Source organism: Ursus arctos, unplaced genomic scaffold (genome assembly GCF_023065955.2).
Source record: "Ursus arctos isolate Adak ecotype North America unplaced genomic scaffold, UrsArc2.0 scaffold_4, whole genome shotgun sequence".
In the NCBI taxonomy this organism is placed as follows: Eukaryota; Metazoa; Chordata; class Mammalia; order Carnivora; family Ursidae; genus Ursus; species Ursus arctos.
In genome coordinates, this window is record NW_026623056.1 from 29,565,471 (window position 1) to 29,579,857 (window position 14,387).

At 37.3% G+C, this 14,387-nt stretch overlaps 1 protein-coding gene across 1 annotated transcript in view; it reads left to right on the top strand.

Moving 5' to 3' along the window:
• The window catches only part of CCDC14 (coiled-coil domain containing 14), a 48,406-nt gene extending 37,929 nt beyond the window's left edge, over positions 1-10,477 (top strand). Inside the window, exons 11-13 of the mRNA XM_026495072.4 lie at positions 3,032-3,250; positions 3,325-3,457; positions 9,395-10,477. Of these exons, the coding sequence (XP_026350857.2) occupies positions 3,032-3,250; positions 3,325-3,457; positions 9,395-10,331 (1,289 nt within the window). The 3' untranslated portion in view covers positions 10,332-10,477. The remainder of the gene's footprint in view (positions 1-3,031; positions 3,251-3,324; positions 3,458-9,394) is intronic.
• The last annotated feature ends 3,910 nt before the right edge of the window (positions 10,478-14,387 follow it).

The following is a 14,387-nucleotide window of genomic DNA, read 5'->3' on the forward strand; positions in this document are numbered from 1 at the left end:
TCATGGATCGGAAGAATAAACATAGTTAAAATGTCTATGCTACCCAGAGCAATCTACACTTTCAATGCCATCCTGATTAAAATACCAATGACGTTTTTCAAAGAACTGGAACAAACAGCCCTTAAATTTGTGTGGAACCAGAAAAGGCCCCGAATCGCCAAGGAATTGTTGAAAAGGAAAAACAAAGCTGGGGGCATCACGTTACCTGATTTCAAGCTATGCTACAAAGCTGTGATCACAAAGACAGCGTGGTACTGGCACAAAAACAGACACATAGACCAATGGAACAGAATAGAGAACCCAGAAATGGACCCTCGGCTCTACGGGCAACTAATCTTTACAAAGCAGGAAAAAACATCCAGTGGAAAAAAGACAGTCTCTTCAATAAATGGTGCTGGGAAAATTGGACAGCTACATGCAAAGGAATGAAACTTGACCACTCTCTCACACCATACACAAAGATAAACTCCAAATGAATGAAAGACCTCGATGTGAGACAGGAATCCATCAAAATCATAGAGGAGAACGTAGGCTGCAACCTCTTTGACATTGGCCACAGCAACTTTTTTCATGACACATCTCCAAAGGCAAGAGAAACAAAAGAAGAAATGAACCTGTGGGACTTCATCAAGATAAAAAGCTTCTGCACAGCCAAGGAAACAGTCAAAAAAACTAAGAGGCAGCCCACGGAATGGGAGAAGATATTTGCAAATGACACTACAGATAAAAGACTGGTCTACAAAGGTCTACAAAGAACTTCTCAAACTCAATACACGAGAAATAAATCAAAAAATGGGCAGAAGGTACACAGACACTTCAATGAAGACATACAAATGGCTAACAGACAAAAAAATTTTTAAAATCATTAGCCATCAGGGAAATTCAAATCAAAACCACCTTGAGATAGTACCTTACACCAGTTAGAATGGCAAAAATGGACAAGGGAAGAAACAACAAATGTTGGAGAGGATGTGGAGAAAGGGGATCCCTCCTACATTGTTGGTGGAAATGCAAGGTGGTACAGCTACTTTGGAAAACAGTGTGGAGGTCCCTTAAAAAGTTAAAAATAGAGCTACCCTATGATCCAGCAAATGCACTACTGGGTATTTACCCCAAAGATACAGACGTAGTGAAGAGGAGGGCCATATGCACCCCAATGTTCATAGCAGCATTGTCCACAATAGCTAAATTGTGGATGGAGCCAAGATGCCCTTCAACAGATGACTGGATTAAGAAGGTGTGGTCCATATATACAATGGAATATTACTCAGCCATCAGAAAGAATGATTACCCAACATTTGCAGCAACAAGAACGGGACTGGAGGAGATTATGCTAAGTGAAATAAGTCAAGCAGAGAAAGACAATTATATGGTTTCACTCATTTATGGAACATAAGAAATAGCAGGAAGATCGGAAGGAGAAGGAAGGGAAGAATGAAGGGGGGTAAACAGAAGGGGAAATGAACCATGAGAGACTATGGACTCTGGGAAACAAACTGAGGGCTTCAGAGGGGAGAAGGGTAGGGGATTGGGATAGGCTGGTGATGGGTATTAAGGAGGGCATATATTGCATGGAGCACTGGGTATTATACGCAAATAATGAATCTTGGAACACTACATCAAAAACTAAGGATGTACTGTATGGTGACATAACATAATAAAAAAATTATCATTAAAAAAAGAACTGTTTGGATATTCTGCTTATGTGGTTCCATCATAATGTATTTGAAGTTCTCTGATGTTACCCAGGTATTTTCACAGTGTAAACAGTGCTGCAGTAAAAGTCTTATACATATGTCTTTGTGCACATGTGTGAGCATTTTGTAGATTATAGCTGTAGAATTATTGAGTCAAAGGATATATACAGTTGCAATTTTGGCAGATATTGCCAAATTGTGCTTATGGATCATAGAGTTTTAAACAATAGAAAAAAGTGAAAAAACCTATAACAGAGTAAAAGATGAGAACTATTTGTTTCTTTCTTTGTTTTTGTATTCTTGGGATCTTTTCCTAAGCCTGACAAAACTCAGATGCCACAAAGGAAGAGATGATAAAATTTGTCTGCAGAATTTTTTTCATTTTCTGCACAGCAAAATTAGAAACACATTTAAAACGCATCAACAAAATGGGGGAAGTATTTTCATAATGCATGATATGACAAAGGCTTAATTTTCTTAATATATAAATAGCTCTTACAAAGCAATAGGAAAAATATGACCGCCCAGCAGCACACACAGTTCATAAAAGTGGTCGTCTTCACCAGAGTACTTTTGGAAAAAGTCACTCTGATTCCCCTATGAATAAACAGTGGGGGTGGGGATGGGTGGGAATGGAGGTTAAGATAGGAAGTGGGGAGATAGGTGGTTGCCATTCTAAATAGTTAATCTGTTTTTAGTCTCTGCTCATTTACCTTATTGTTCCCTTGAGAGCATTTATCGCTATTTATAATTACTTGTTTGTTATCAGCTCTTTGAGAGCAGGGACCATGTCTGCTAATCACCACTGTACATCCAGATTCTAACACCGTTCCTCACCTAGTAAGCCTTCACTCAAGGCTGTTAAATGAATGGTGCCATATACTTTTATAGCCATTAAAGAGAATGTGCTAGATCTCTGCCGATACATATCGATCTTATGGGGGGGGAAGGCACAGTTAGAAACTATGGGTACAGTATGATTCATCTCTTTTTAAATATATATGTTATATGCACAAGTATTTTTCCAGAAAGATACCAAAGTTAATAGTGATTGCCTTCAGGAGGAGAGCGGTTTTACTTTGTGCATGTATTATTATTTTAATAATAAAGGTGAAAAAATTTTTAATGCCCTAGATATCAGTTGGAGAAGAAAGGTTATGACTTCTGCATCAAATTTTAAAAATATATTTGGTATTTACATGGAACTGCTCAAGCATATAATTGTTAAGCAAAATCAATAAATTCCAAATCTTTTCTTTTTTAAAAACAGATCTTTTCCAGGTTTATGCTTTTTAAATTCGGGCAAAAATGATTTGATCTGTTTTGTTGTGCAGTGTTTTCCCTTCAGTCATTGAACAAGTCCCTGCAAAACCAATTACAAGAGTCACTTAAGAGCCAGGAATTACTACAGAGTAAAAATGAAGAACTTTTAAAAGTGATTGAAAATCAGAAAGATGAAAACAAAAAATTTGCCGGTATATTTAAAGAGAAAGATCAAACTTTACTTGAAAATAAACAACAATTTGACATTGAGACAACAAGAATAAAAATTGGTATGTATTTGAATTGTAGTTATGGTTGGATTTTTTAAAAGGATGAGGAAACTGTAACTTTTCTGTGGTTTCAGAATTAGAGGAAGCCTTAGTCAATGTGAAAAGCTCTCGGTTTAAGTTAGAAGCTGCTGAAAAGGAAAACCAAATATTGGGAATAACATTACGTCAGCGTGATGCTGAGGTGACTCGCCTGAGAGAACTAACCAGGTAATGTTGACTTCATTTGAATAACCCACCTCTTGTCAGATTATTTATAGACTTCAAAAATCATTTTAGGCCTCCTGCCTTTCCCCCTTTTCTCTTATTCTGTCAATAATTTCTAATGATGTTTTCTTCTGTTCCAGTTAGGTTTAGAAATGCCAAACCTGGCTCAGTGCTTTTTTAAACCATGTGATTCCAGGAAAAGGGCTCTTGTAAGGAGCTTCAGCTTTTTATAAGTAAGCTGAAGACTAACTTAGCAAATGGTGGAGAGCCCCCTGGCTCTGAAGCCAGAGAGACCTGAGTGGAATCCCAGCTCCACCATGTACTAGCTGCGTGACTTTAAGCAAGTTATTTACCCTCTCTAAACGTCAACTGTAAAGTGGGGTGTGATTAGGTTTGATGGGAACACTAAGAAATCATTCACGTGAAGCACTGAGCACAGAAACCCTCATGCCAGATGATCTCAGGAAAGTCATTTAGCCTCTTTGAGCCTCAGTCATTTCATCATGAAAGGGACTGAGTTGGCAGCAACAACCCCTAAGAGCCCTTGCTTCCCTAACATGTCTTTTCTCCAATAAATAAAATCACGCCCTCAATTTTTATATGATACGTACTTTCAGATTTCAGTTTTCTCTTGAGACATTTGTCAAGAATTGGATTTCCAACTACATATTTAAATCCTAGAGAAGTCAGTGATTTTAGGCCTGAATAACATCAGATCTGACCATGCATTTGAATGATCCTAGAAGTTCATAGTTCCAAATACAAAACAATTTTGAATATAAAATAATCTCCTTTATATTTCAAATGAAAAGATGTTTTGAATTATGGACTTCTAGAGAAATCGATGAAATAGTGATATATATGTATATATGATAATTTATTTAGTTTTGTGAACATATTTGAAATGATTATATATAAGCTATGTTAATATAGAAATACTGCTTTTTTCCACATTCATATTTCATTCAAACTTTTATTGAACAATGGGGACAAGCAAAAGACACTTATATATCCATGTAGTGTTATAATTAATTAGGCTCTGGTCAGAGTTTCTAAAATGTTGGCTTATACCACTCTTGTTCAAAGTAAAGTGAGAGAATGTCCCTTCTTATGAAAGCCTTTATAAAGTCGCCAAAGAAAAGCATCTCCTCTTTTTGGAGGAGTAATTTTGGGATGAAAACTCTGTTATTATCAAGTATTTATGGTAAAAGAAGCCAGTCACAGAAGACCACATTGTATGATTTCGTTTAATATGACATGTTCAGAATAGGCAAACCCATGGAAACAAAAAATAGATTAGTGGTTGCCAAGGGCTGGGAGAAGAGGGGAAGAAGCGGGGGGTGAGTGCTAGTGGGTACAGAGTTTCCTTTTAAGGTGATGAAAATGTTCTGAAATTGGAGAGAGGTAACAATTATATAACTCTGTGAATATACTAAAAACAACTTAGTTATACACTTTAAAAGAGTGAATTTTATACTATATAAATTATATCTCAATAAACTTTTTTAAAAGAAGTACATATGGTGTATAGTCCATTTGGAAAAGAAAACTAGGACAGCAAGTCAGCATGGTCAGACTCCACGAGGAGCCGCTGCGTAGGTGTCCCGGGGAGCATCTCTTCAGCATAAGGGGCATGGTGCTCAGCCTCTGGCAGAAAATGCAGCAGAGGACCTAGTTGCCTGAGAATTTGCTCTGCTCCCAGTCTTTACTTCATACTACTAAATCTAGCTCCTTTGTAAGCATGAAGTCAGAAGCTGGTGTTATCTTTTATTTATAATGTACTTTGATTTTTTTTTCCTGAAGTCTTCTCCCTCCCATATCTATTATTTTATTTGTCCCCATCTATGATGGAAGGATTTTAACGTCTGCATTTTCATAGATGGGGAAACTGGGACCATGCAAGTTAAATATTAATAGAAAGTTAATAATGGAGCTGGAACTGGAACTCACATCTCTCAATCCCTAGGCAGGCTTTCTGTCACTCCTGTACATGACCTGTCCTTAGCTAAAATAGTTTATTCCTGGTAACAACTCCATGGCTGATTTCGTCTAAGGGAACCTTAGCATTTTCTTTTTAAACCTGAGAGATGGAGGGATGAATGAGTGGATTCGTTTGCTTATTCATTTATTCAACAAACATTTATTGTATATTATGTTCCAAATACATATGTGTGAAATACAAAAATATGTGATCATTTTAGTTGCTGAGTATCCATGTCATCAAGTTAAAAGCTTATTCTAGCACTTTGATGATGGATATAGGACGATACATCCCTTTTTAAGAATGAACTCGACTAAATACTATTTAACATGTGTGGGGCATTTGTGAAGAAAATTAATAATAAAAATGCAAGGACAATTTTCATAGTAAGTAATAGTATAATTATTATAGAAATTAGCATAAATGGAAACCCAGGGAAATGAAGGGACTTCCCTGACTTTCACAGCCCAAGCTGGCACCTGAGCCAAGATTTTAGATTCCCTCTCGAGCCTTGCTTTCTGTTTTGGAAAGCACAGCTTTTCTCTGGCAGAAGAGGACGTGGTTTTTTTTTGTTTGTTTGTTTGTTTTTAAAGATTTTATTTATTTACGTGACAGAGAGACAGCCAGCGAGAGAGGGAACACAGCAGGGGGAGTGGGAGAGGAAGAAGCAGGCTCATAGCGGAGGAGCCCAATGTGGGACTCGATCCCAGTACGCCGGGATCACGCCCTGAGCCGAAGGCAGACGCTTTAACGACTGCGCTACCCAGGCGCCCCGAAGAGGACGTGTTTTTGAGAGATACTACCTTTGTAGAAGATACCTTTGTACCTGCTCACTCTTTCAAGTTAACACAGTCTGCCTTTTCTAGTGGTTTTTTTTTTTTTTTAGGAATGAAAGGATTCACTTGCAACTAGAGCCTTTTCTTGACATTCACCCTAACATAGAAGCATAGGAAATGAAAAAGGTCATTACTTCTTGTATATTATCTGCTTTTAGAAAAGACTGTGTCTAAAATATTAGGTGTAAGTGTTTTGCTTTCCTTTTCTTAAAACTGTCGAGATTTTCCTGTCATGTGTTTTCCATTGTTGTCAAGGACCTTTTCTTTTTATGCTGGGCCTAACTCCTGCATCATGACGACTAACTCACTCATTAGATTAACTGGCCTCTTTAAATGATTACAGAAACACAGTGGGCAAGCTTAGCACAATGTCTTATAGGGCTTGGTACTAACCCTACTGTTTTCTGATGATTGAGTAACAACTTCAAAATCTAAGTATATGCATGGGTGGCAGTTTTTATTTTGTCAAAACAAAATAAAAAGTTCGTATTTGAGCTAAATTCACCCACGTTGCTGATTTATAATATATTTGGTGATACCCTGTGCAATTTAATTAATTAGGAACATCTCCAATATGGTAGCTGGGCTACTGTGACCACTTTAATTTTACTTTTGACAGAGGGTAAAGCAGCAATATCTGACAGTACAGCTAAATCTTCATGGTCAGCTAGCCCATCCTTCTTCCCTATAGTCATACACCTTGGTAAGACAGATGTGTGTTTTTTATATGTGTTTTAAATAATCTGTTAAAGATTTCACAATTTCTGAGTGCCTTTCTCAGATTGTTGGAGAGAGATAATGGGACTAGAAGTCACATGTATGAGTTCTAAACAAATATCCTAAACCATCTCTCCCTTCTCCACCCTTCAGTAATTTTGAAATACATCCTTATCACTTTTTCAAAATTTTACTGCAATCATGTTATGAAACCATTAAAGTATGAGGGAAAATTAATATATTTTCAGTAAATAAGTGGTAAATATTCTCATAGCTTCTAAGAATACTCTTACAAGTGCTGATACTTATTTAATTAAGTATATTTTTATAAATAGCTGAGAAAGAACCTTGAATGTCTTATAGAAAGATGTGTCAGTTTTCTAAGCATTAAAAATCAGTGTGTTTACATATATCCCACAGGATAGAAACAGAAATGTATCTACTTTGTAGCTATTCAGGTGTTTGTATTGCTTCCTTTAAAATTTTGACGTACTGTCATTTCTTTACTTACAGAGATTTTTCTTTTAGTTTCAGAGACAATGGTCAGTCACTTTTCTTGTTTAAATCAGAAGCTTAGTGATTACTCTTAATTTCCAGAGATTAAACTTATTAATGTCATGTCCCTTTCTTCCTTTCTTCATCACTGGTTTTGTTCACAGCAAAGATAACCTTTTTATTTAAGTCTGGAAAGAAACCGCAAGATAAGTATTCCTTTTCTAAAAACATAAAATGAAAATTCCAGTATGTAGTCTGATCGAATTAATTAGTGGGTAATTATTCATTACAGCATTTTTAAAAGTTATGTTCATATAACATATTTTTTGTCTTTTAATAATAGTTCACTAGCTTCTTGAGAGAGGAATGAGAAAAAGTGGTAGCCATTGCCATTTGAAGAGCAATCAGAAATCAAAATATGTTTAAGATGACAGGGTAAGCCAGGTTGGAAAAAAATTTGGTTTTCTTTTTGTAGGGAAAAAAACACTCGTTCTATATCCAGAGGTATAATCACTGCTATTTAGTATAGAGATTTCCTTTTAGTATTTTGTTTGAAGGGGTGTGACTATTTTTATAAAAATAGTATTGCATCCATGTTATTTATGGACTGCTCTTTTAAGTTTAACCTTATATAATGAACTTTTCTCCATCAATAAATATTCCTTACAACACGACTATAAATGGCTATGGTGCAATTATAGCATAATTCAATCATTCTGTATTTGAAGATAAAGATAATCCATCTATTTTCTATTATAAATTCTGTCTTTGTAATTGTGTCTTTGGGTACAGCCTCTTGATGTATATATGTAGGATTAATTCCTAGAAGTGCAAATTAGCGGGTCTAAAAACGTGGGGTGTACAAATATTTAAGACTTCTGACGTATTGCCAGTTTGCTCTCTGGAAGGGTTATACCAGTGCACTCTCTCGCTGGTAGTTCCTGCCTCTTCAAGCTTCTCTGACAGTGGGTATTAGTCTTATTTTACCATGTTAGTTTGTAGCCCCCTCCCCCCAAAAAATCACATTTTAAAAATTTGAACTTCTCCAGTTAGAAGTTTAACTTTTGAACATGCTTACTGGCTAGTTGTAATCTTTTAAAATGACCTGTTGATGCCCTTTATCTTTTTAAAAATTGATGTATTTCTTTTCTTATTGATATGTAAGAACCTACATATGACTCAATTCAGAAAGACCAAAAGCTTGGTGTAAAATGGCTTTAATAGGACTACTAATAAAAGCTGCCATCAAGTGAACACCCATATAACCTGGTGCAGTACTAAGCACTTTACCCTCATATTTTATTATTTTATCTTATGTAATGTTCATTGTAATTCTGAAGTAGATATCTTCATTTTGCAATTAAGGAACTTGAGATTCAGAAAGGTTGAATGACTTGCCCAAGATCACAGCTAGTGATAGGATTTGATACCATTTCTGTCTGACTTCAAACCCTGAGTGGTTTTTCTTATATCACACTTCTCCTGGTACCTAGATGTTGCTCGTATCTAATTATACCAGATAATTATCTAACTATACTTTTTTCCCAGTATTGTTCCAGTACCCTTTGCGTATATATTTTGAATGGAGAGAAATAACTTCATTACTAACAGAATCCACGCCATTTTGCAGTGTTGCTCAAGAATAAAGCATTTCATACGAGAAAAAAATTCCTAAGCCTGTATTTTAAAATATCATAATATTAGATTTGATACAGACTGAGATCTTTTAATCATTTGTTATTGTAATGTACTCATTCCAGATGCATTCTGTGATTTTGTGCTTTGTTGCTTTTGTCCATGTTGCGAACCAAGTGCTTGCCTCAGATCCTTTCTTTTAAAGATGTATAAATAAATCAATGAAAGAAACAGGTAAAAAAAAGAATAATTAGTGTACTAAATTCTTCTTAACAGAACTTTACAGAGCAGTATGGCAAGGCTTCTCTCAGATCTTAGTATGGACAGTGCTCGCTGCAAGTCTGGGAATAATCTTACCAGATCACTCCTGAACATTTATGAAAAACAGCCTCAACATGACCCAATCCCTGCTCATACTTCCATAATGAGCTACCTAAATAAGTTAGAAACAGATCACACTTTTACACATTCCGAGCCACTTTCTGCAGTTAACAATGAGGAGCACATGAAGCCAGATAGACCTTATGAAAATGTGCTGCCATCCAAAGGCCCTCCGCACAGTCACACAAGGAGCATGGAAGAAGCATCAGCCCCTGGGATCGTTTCTACCCTTTCAAAACAGGATTCTGTTGAGGAGAGCGAAATCACAACTCTAATAGACAATGAGTGTAATTTGGATAATACAATTTACATTCCATTTGCTAGAAGCACTTCTAAAAAGAAATCACCACTATCTAAGAGATTATCCCCCCAGCCACAGATCACTGTGGCTTCACCACAGCTGGTTGGCAACAGTGGACTCGTCTCTGAAAAAGAAAATAAATTGTGTGCACCTGGAATTTGTTCCTCTTCCAAAAAGGAAGCCGAAGATGCACCTGAGAAACTTTCCCACACAGCTGATATGGAAGACAAGCAGCTCCTCAAGAAAATAAAGGAAGCCATCTGCAAGATTCCTGCTGCCCCCGAGGAGCCACCGGGACTGGCTGCGTGTCCTGGTCCCTCCACTTGTCAGAGCAGCAGCGTTCAAGTGAGGAGTAGTGTCGTCTCCGATGGTAGCTTTCTAAACTCTGACTTGACATCTGACTGGAGCATCTCTTCTTTTTCAACGTTCACCTCTCGTGATGAACAAGACTTCCGGAATGGCCTTGCGGCACTGGATGCTAACATTGCTAGACTCCAGAAGTCCTTAGGGACTGGTCTTCTGGAGAAATGAGCTCAGAAGAAAAAGGGATTGAGTGCTTCTTTTTAAGAATAGAACTTGGCTACGTTGAATGTATATTTTAAATTTCTTTTGAGAAATGATGTTTTATATTAATTATGTATGATAATTGTATGAATAATAAATTTATTACTGGAATATATTGACAGTCTAGAGTTCATACAAACAAGTCATCTTAAGAAACTGACATTTGTTAAGAGAAGAAAGTTGTAGATAACTGGGAAAGTATTATAAGTAATACTTTATTTTAGTACTTCACACTTAGAAGTCTTTTCTTACCCTGCTGGACGAAGGGGTCCAGGTCTGAAGCATTCTCTGGTTGTCCTAACAGATGGTGGGAGGGGAGTCTCTGGATACAATTTATTGTATCAAACTAGGGTGTCTTTTCTCTTTCAGGATTCCTGTTTGTGTTTTAACGGCATTGTGTTTTTATATGGGATGCTGTGTGCTGCAGGCTAGTGTTGTTGGTGAGACATAAAACGTTTCTTTTAAGAGAAAAATGCCAGTATCTCCATCTCTTTAAAAACATTATTGGTCCAAGAAAATACAGATAACATCCTAAGTTGGCGTATGGTTTATTAAAACTTTGGTATTTTTATTTATTTTTATCCTGAATGGATGTTTAAGACCTTTAAAAAAGAAAGTCAGACTGATAAAGAAATACTAATAGATAAGTCTTAGCTTGGGAAATTTGTTTCTTTTTAAATAAATGAGAAATGTTTATTTGTTTTTTGTCCTTACTGTATTTGAACATAAAGGAGTTTGTAAATCTTGCAGTGGTAATTCTTCCTTTCCAGACTAATTCCTTTTTAGCCCTTTAGCTGAGGATGTTCTCTATTTTATAAATAATATGAACTGAATTAGTCTCTGCTTCTCTGTACTAGCACTTCTTAACTACTCGGTATCACCTCTGTCCGTGTAAGCAGCACATTCAGGCTGTTCCAAGACGGAGCGTTGTGCTATCACTGGTACTTCCTGGTCACCGGCCGGTGTCCTTATGCACAGTGCTGGGGCAGGCCTTAGTATTAAAGGGTTCTGCCGGTACCAGGACCACCTCCTACTGGTTTTTAAGTGTTGATGCTACAACTTCAGAAGGACCTAGATACAATCTCTTTGACATGTCCAGATTTTATAAATAGGGATTTCTTAAGTCTAAAAATACTAAATGAATCTTTAGTTTTCTTCCTAGAATTGTCCGTTAATATTTTTAATATTCCAGTATTCATAAATGAATTCATTGGTGTATTTGGAGGTAACAGGCCACCACTCTTTAACAATGTAAGTTACAAAGTACAGTTCAGAAATAGAAAATACAGCAAGGAAGAAAACTCATCTGTCTACTCCCAAATATTCAATTGTTATTCACATGCAGAAGTAAATTCTTAAGATTATTATATGATAATACAAGAAGAGCATTTTATTTTGCCCTTAAAATAGTATCAGCATTCTTTCGTGCAAAGAAAATTATTAAATGCTTATGGGTTCAATTAATTAGGGGTTAACAATGTGATTGAAAAACAAATGAGGGGGTGCCTGGGTGGCTCAGTCGGGTGAGCATCTGCCTTCAGCTCAGGTCCTGATCCCAGGGTCCTAGGATCGAGCCCCGCTTCAGGCTCCCTGCTCAGTGGGAAGTCTGCTCCTCCTTCTGCCCCTCCCCACCACTCATGCTGTCCCTGTTTCATACTCTCTCTCTCTCTCTCACTCTGATATAAAATCTTTGGGCTGCCTGGGTGGCTCAGTCAGTTAAGTTTCTGCCTTCAGCTTAGATCATGATCTCAGGGTCCTGGGATCCAGCCCCATGTCAGGTTCCCTGCTCAGCAGGGATCCTGCTTCTCCCTCTCCTCCTGCCCCTCCTCCCCACTCATGATCTCTCTCTCTCATTCTCTCTCTTACTCAAATAAATAAAATCTCTCATTCTCTCTCTTACTCAAATAAATAAAATCTCCCTCTCCTCCTGCCCCTCCTCCCCACTCATGATCTCTCTCTCTCATTCTCTCTCTTACTCAAATAAATAAAATCTTACTCAAAATAAATAAAATAAATAAAACAACATATGAGGCTGGAAAATCCTCAAGAAACCTCACCAGGAGCTTAACTATTTATTTACTATAAGATACACACATGGCATAGAAGCATGAAATAATTTGATTAAATTTCAAGGGGGAATATTCTAGCAAGAAGGATGGGCTAGACCATGAGCTTCATAGAAGTTTAGAAGGAAGCCTACAAATGGTACAGGAAGACCTAGAAGAGAAGAAATGTCATTTTGATGTTTAAGAACATGTAGGATTTGAATATCCTGTGAATATCCTCACAATGTTTACCTCATAAAGAAAATATCATCAAACCACGGGGGCTGAGTAGTATATTAAGAAGATGATAGGTGCACCAACCTGACTAACATAGACGGATCAAGATTATGACAGTTGACTCTTGAACAACTCAAGGGTTAGGAACACCAACACCCCCTATGCAATCAAAAATCCGTGTATAACTTTTGATTCCTCAAAAACTTAACTACTAATAGCCCACTGTTAGCTAGAAGCCTTACTGATAACATATTTTGTATGTTATATGTATTAGTATACTATATTCTTAGAGTAAGCTAGAAAAAATGCGAAGAAAATCACAAGGCGGAGAAAATACATTCACAGTGCTGTATTATATTTACCAGAAAATCCATGTATAAGTTGACCTGCACAGTTCAAACCTATGTTCAAGGGTCAACTGTATATGATAATGGTAACAGTAGATGATAGCACAATTAGAGTTAGGGTCAGACTGGAATGTCCTGAGCTCCAGGCTGAGGAATAACCATTAATCATGAAGTCTTGGGTGTTTGGGTATATTTGGTGGTGGTGTTTTGTTTTTAATTGAGGACTACCAGATAAAATGGGGTGTTCTCAAAATTGCATAGAGGGATTGTACATCAAGAGTAGAGGAGGGGGAGGCTGGAAGCCACCTAGAAAGCTGTGGCAGCAGTCCAGACAAATTGACAAAGTTTTGGCAATAAAGGTGAGAAAGGAGAGACAAATTGAAAAATTTTCAATAGGCTTGGTGACTTAGAAAATGAAAGAGAAATCAAAGATGACTCCAAGTTCTCCAATTTGGTCAGTTTGAGTCACACTGAGCAATGTCTCAAATGAATAATAGAGTTCTTGGTCAAGTTCCAAATTAAGCCTTGGTAACAGTACTGATAATGGAGAGTGGGATAAAAAGGAGAGAAAGCATGCCCGGGCTCAGTAGTCCTCTTTAGATCTTCACACAAGAAGTCAGTGTAACTGCCTCTTCGTAGTCTCAGAAGGGTCAGTCTGGCTCCAAATCCCAGCCCCCTCACAAAGCCTTCTCAGATGTCCCAGAGTGTGAAAAGCAGATTAGCAGAGTATCTCCCAGCCTCGAACAGGGTGAACTCAGTGTCTCCTTGATAAGATATTGGGTGTAGAATGGGAAAGAATCGTCCTCCAGCATTTTGTCACTGTTCTGTCCTATCTTGGATTTGTGGAGGTAATGTGCAAACATCAAAATGGATTTAGTATTTGTGAATACCACTGAAGATGAAAGAATCTGGTTCTGTGACCAAGTGTAGAGATGCTAAGGGCTAAAGAAGCCAAAGAAGTCCTTTGTACACATTCTTCCTCTATTCACCCCTGGAGTTGAGTAAATCTTGCAAAAATCTTTTCTTTTCACTAATGGCTTTTATGTCAAGTGCCTTAAAAGTTACAAAGGCCTGCTTCAACCACAGGGAAAGGAGGGGAGAATTGCAAAGCCCAGTTAGATAGGGCATGTGGCCAAGTCACAACTTACCAAGTATTTACTGCTCACATTGTGGGGTGATCTCTTCAGCTAATGATTCTTTCATTCAATGAGTAAATGAAAGCTCTAATATTTGCCAGGTACTCTTCTGGGCTCTGAGAATACAACAATAAATCAGATCTTCTCTGCCCTCAAGGAGCTTACATTACAGTGGGACACAAGCAAAGGAACATGAGTGGTAAGTGCTGTGAAGAAAACATGGGAAGGGGGCAAAGATGACAGAATTGGCTTAACTTT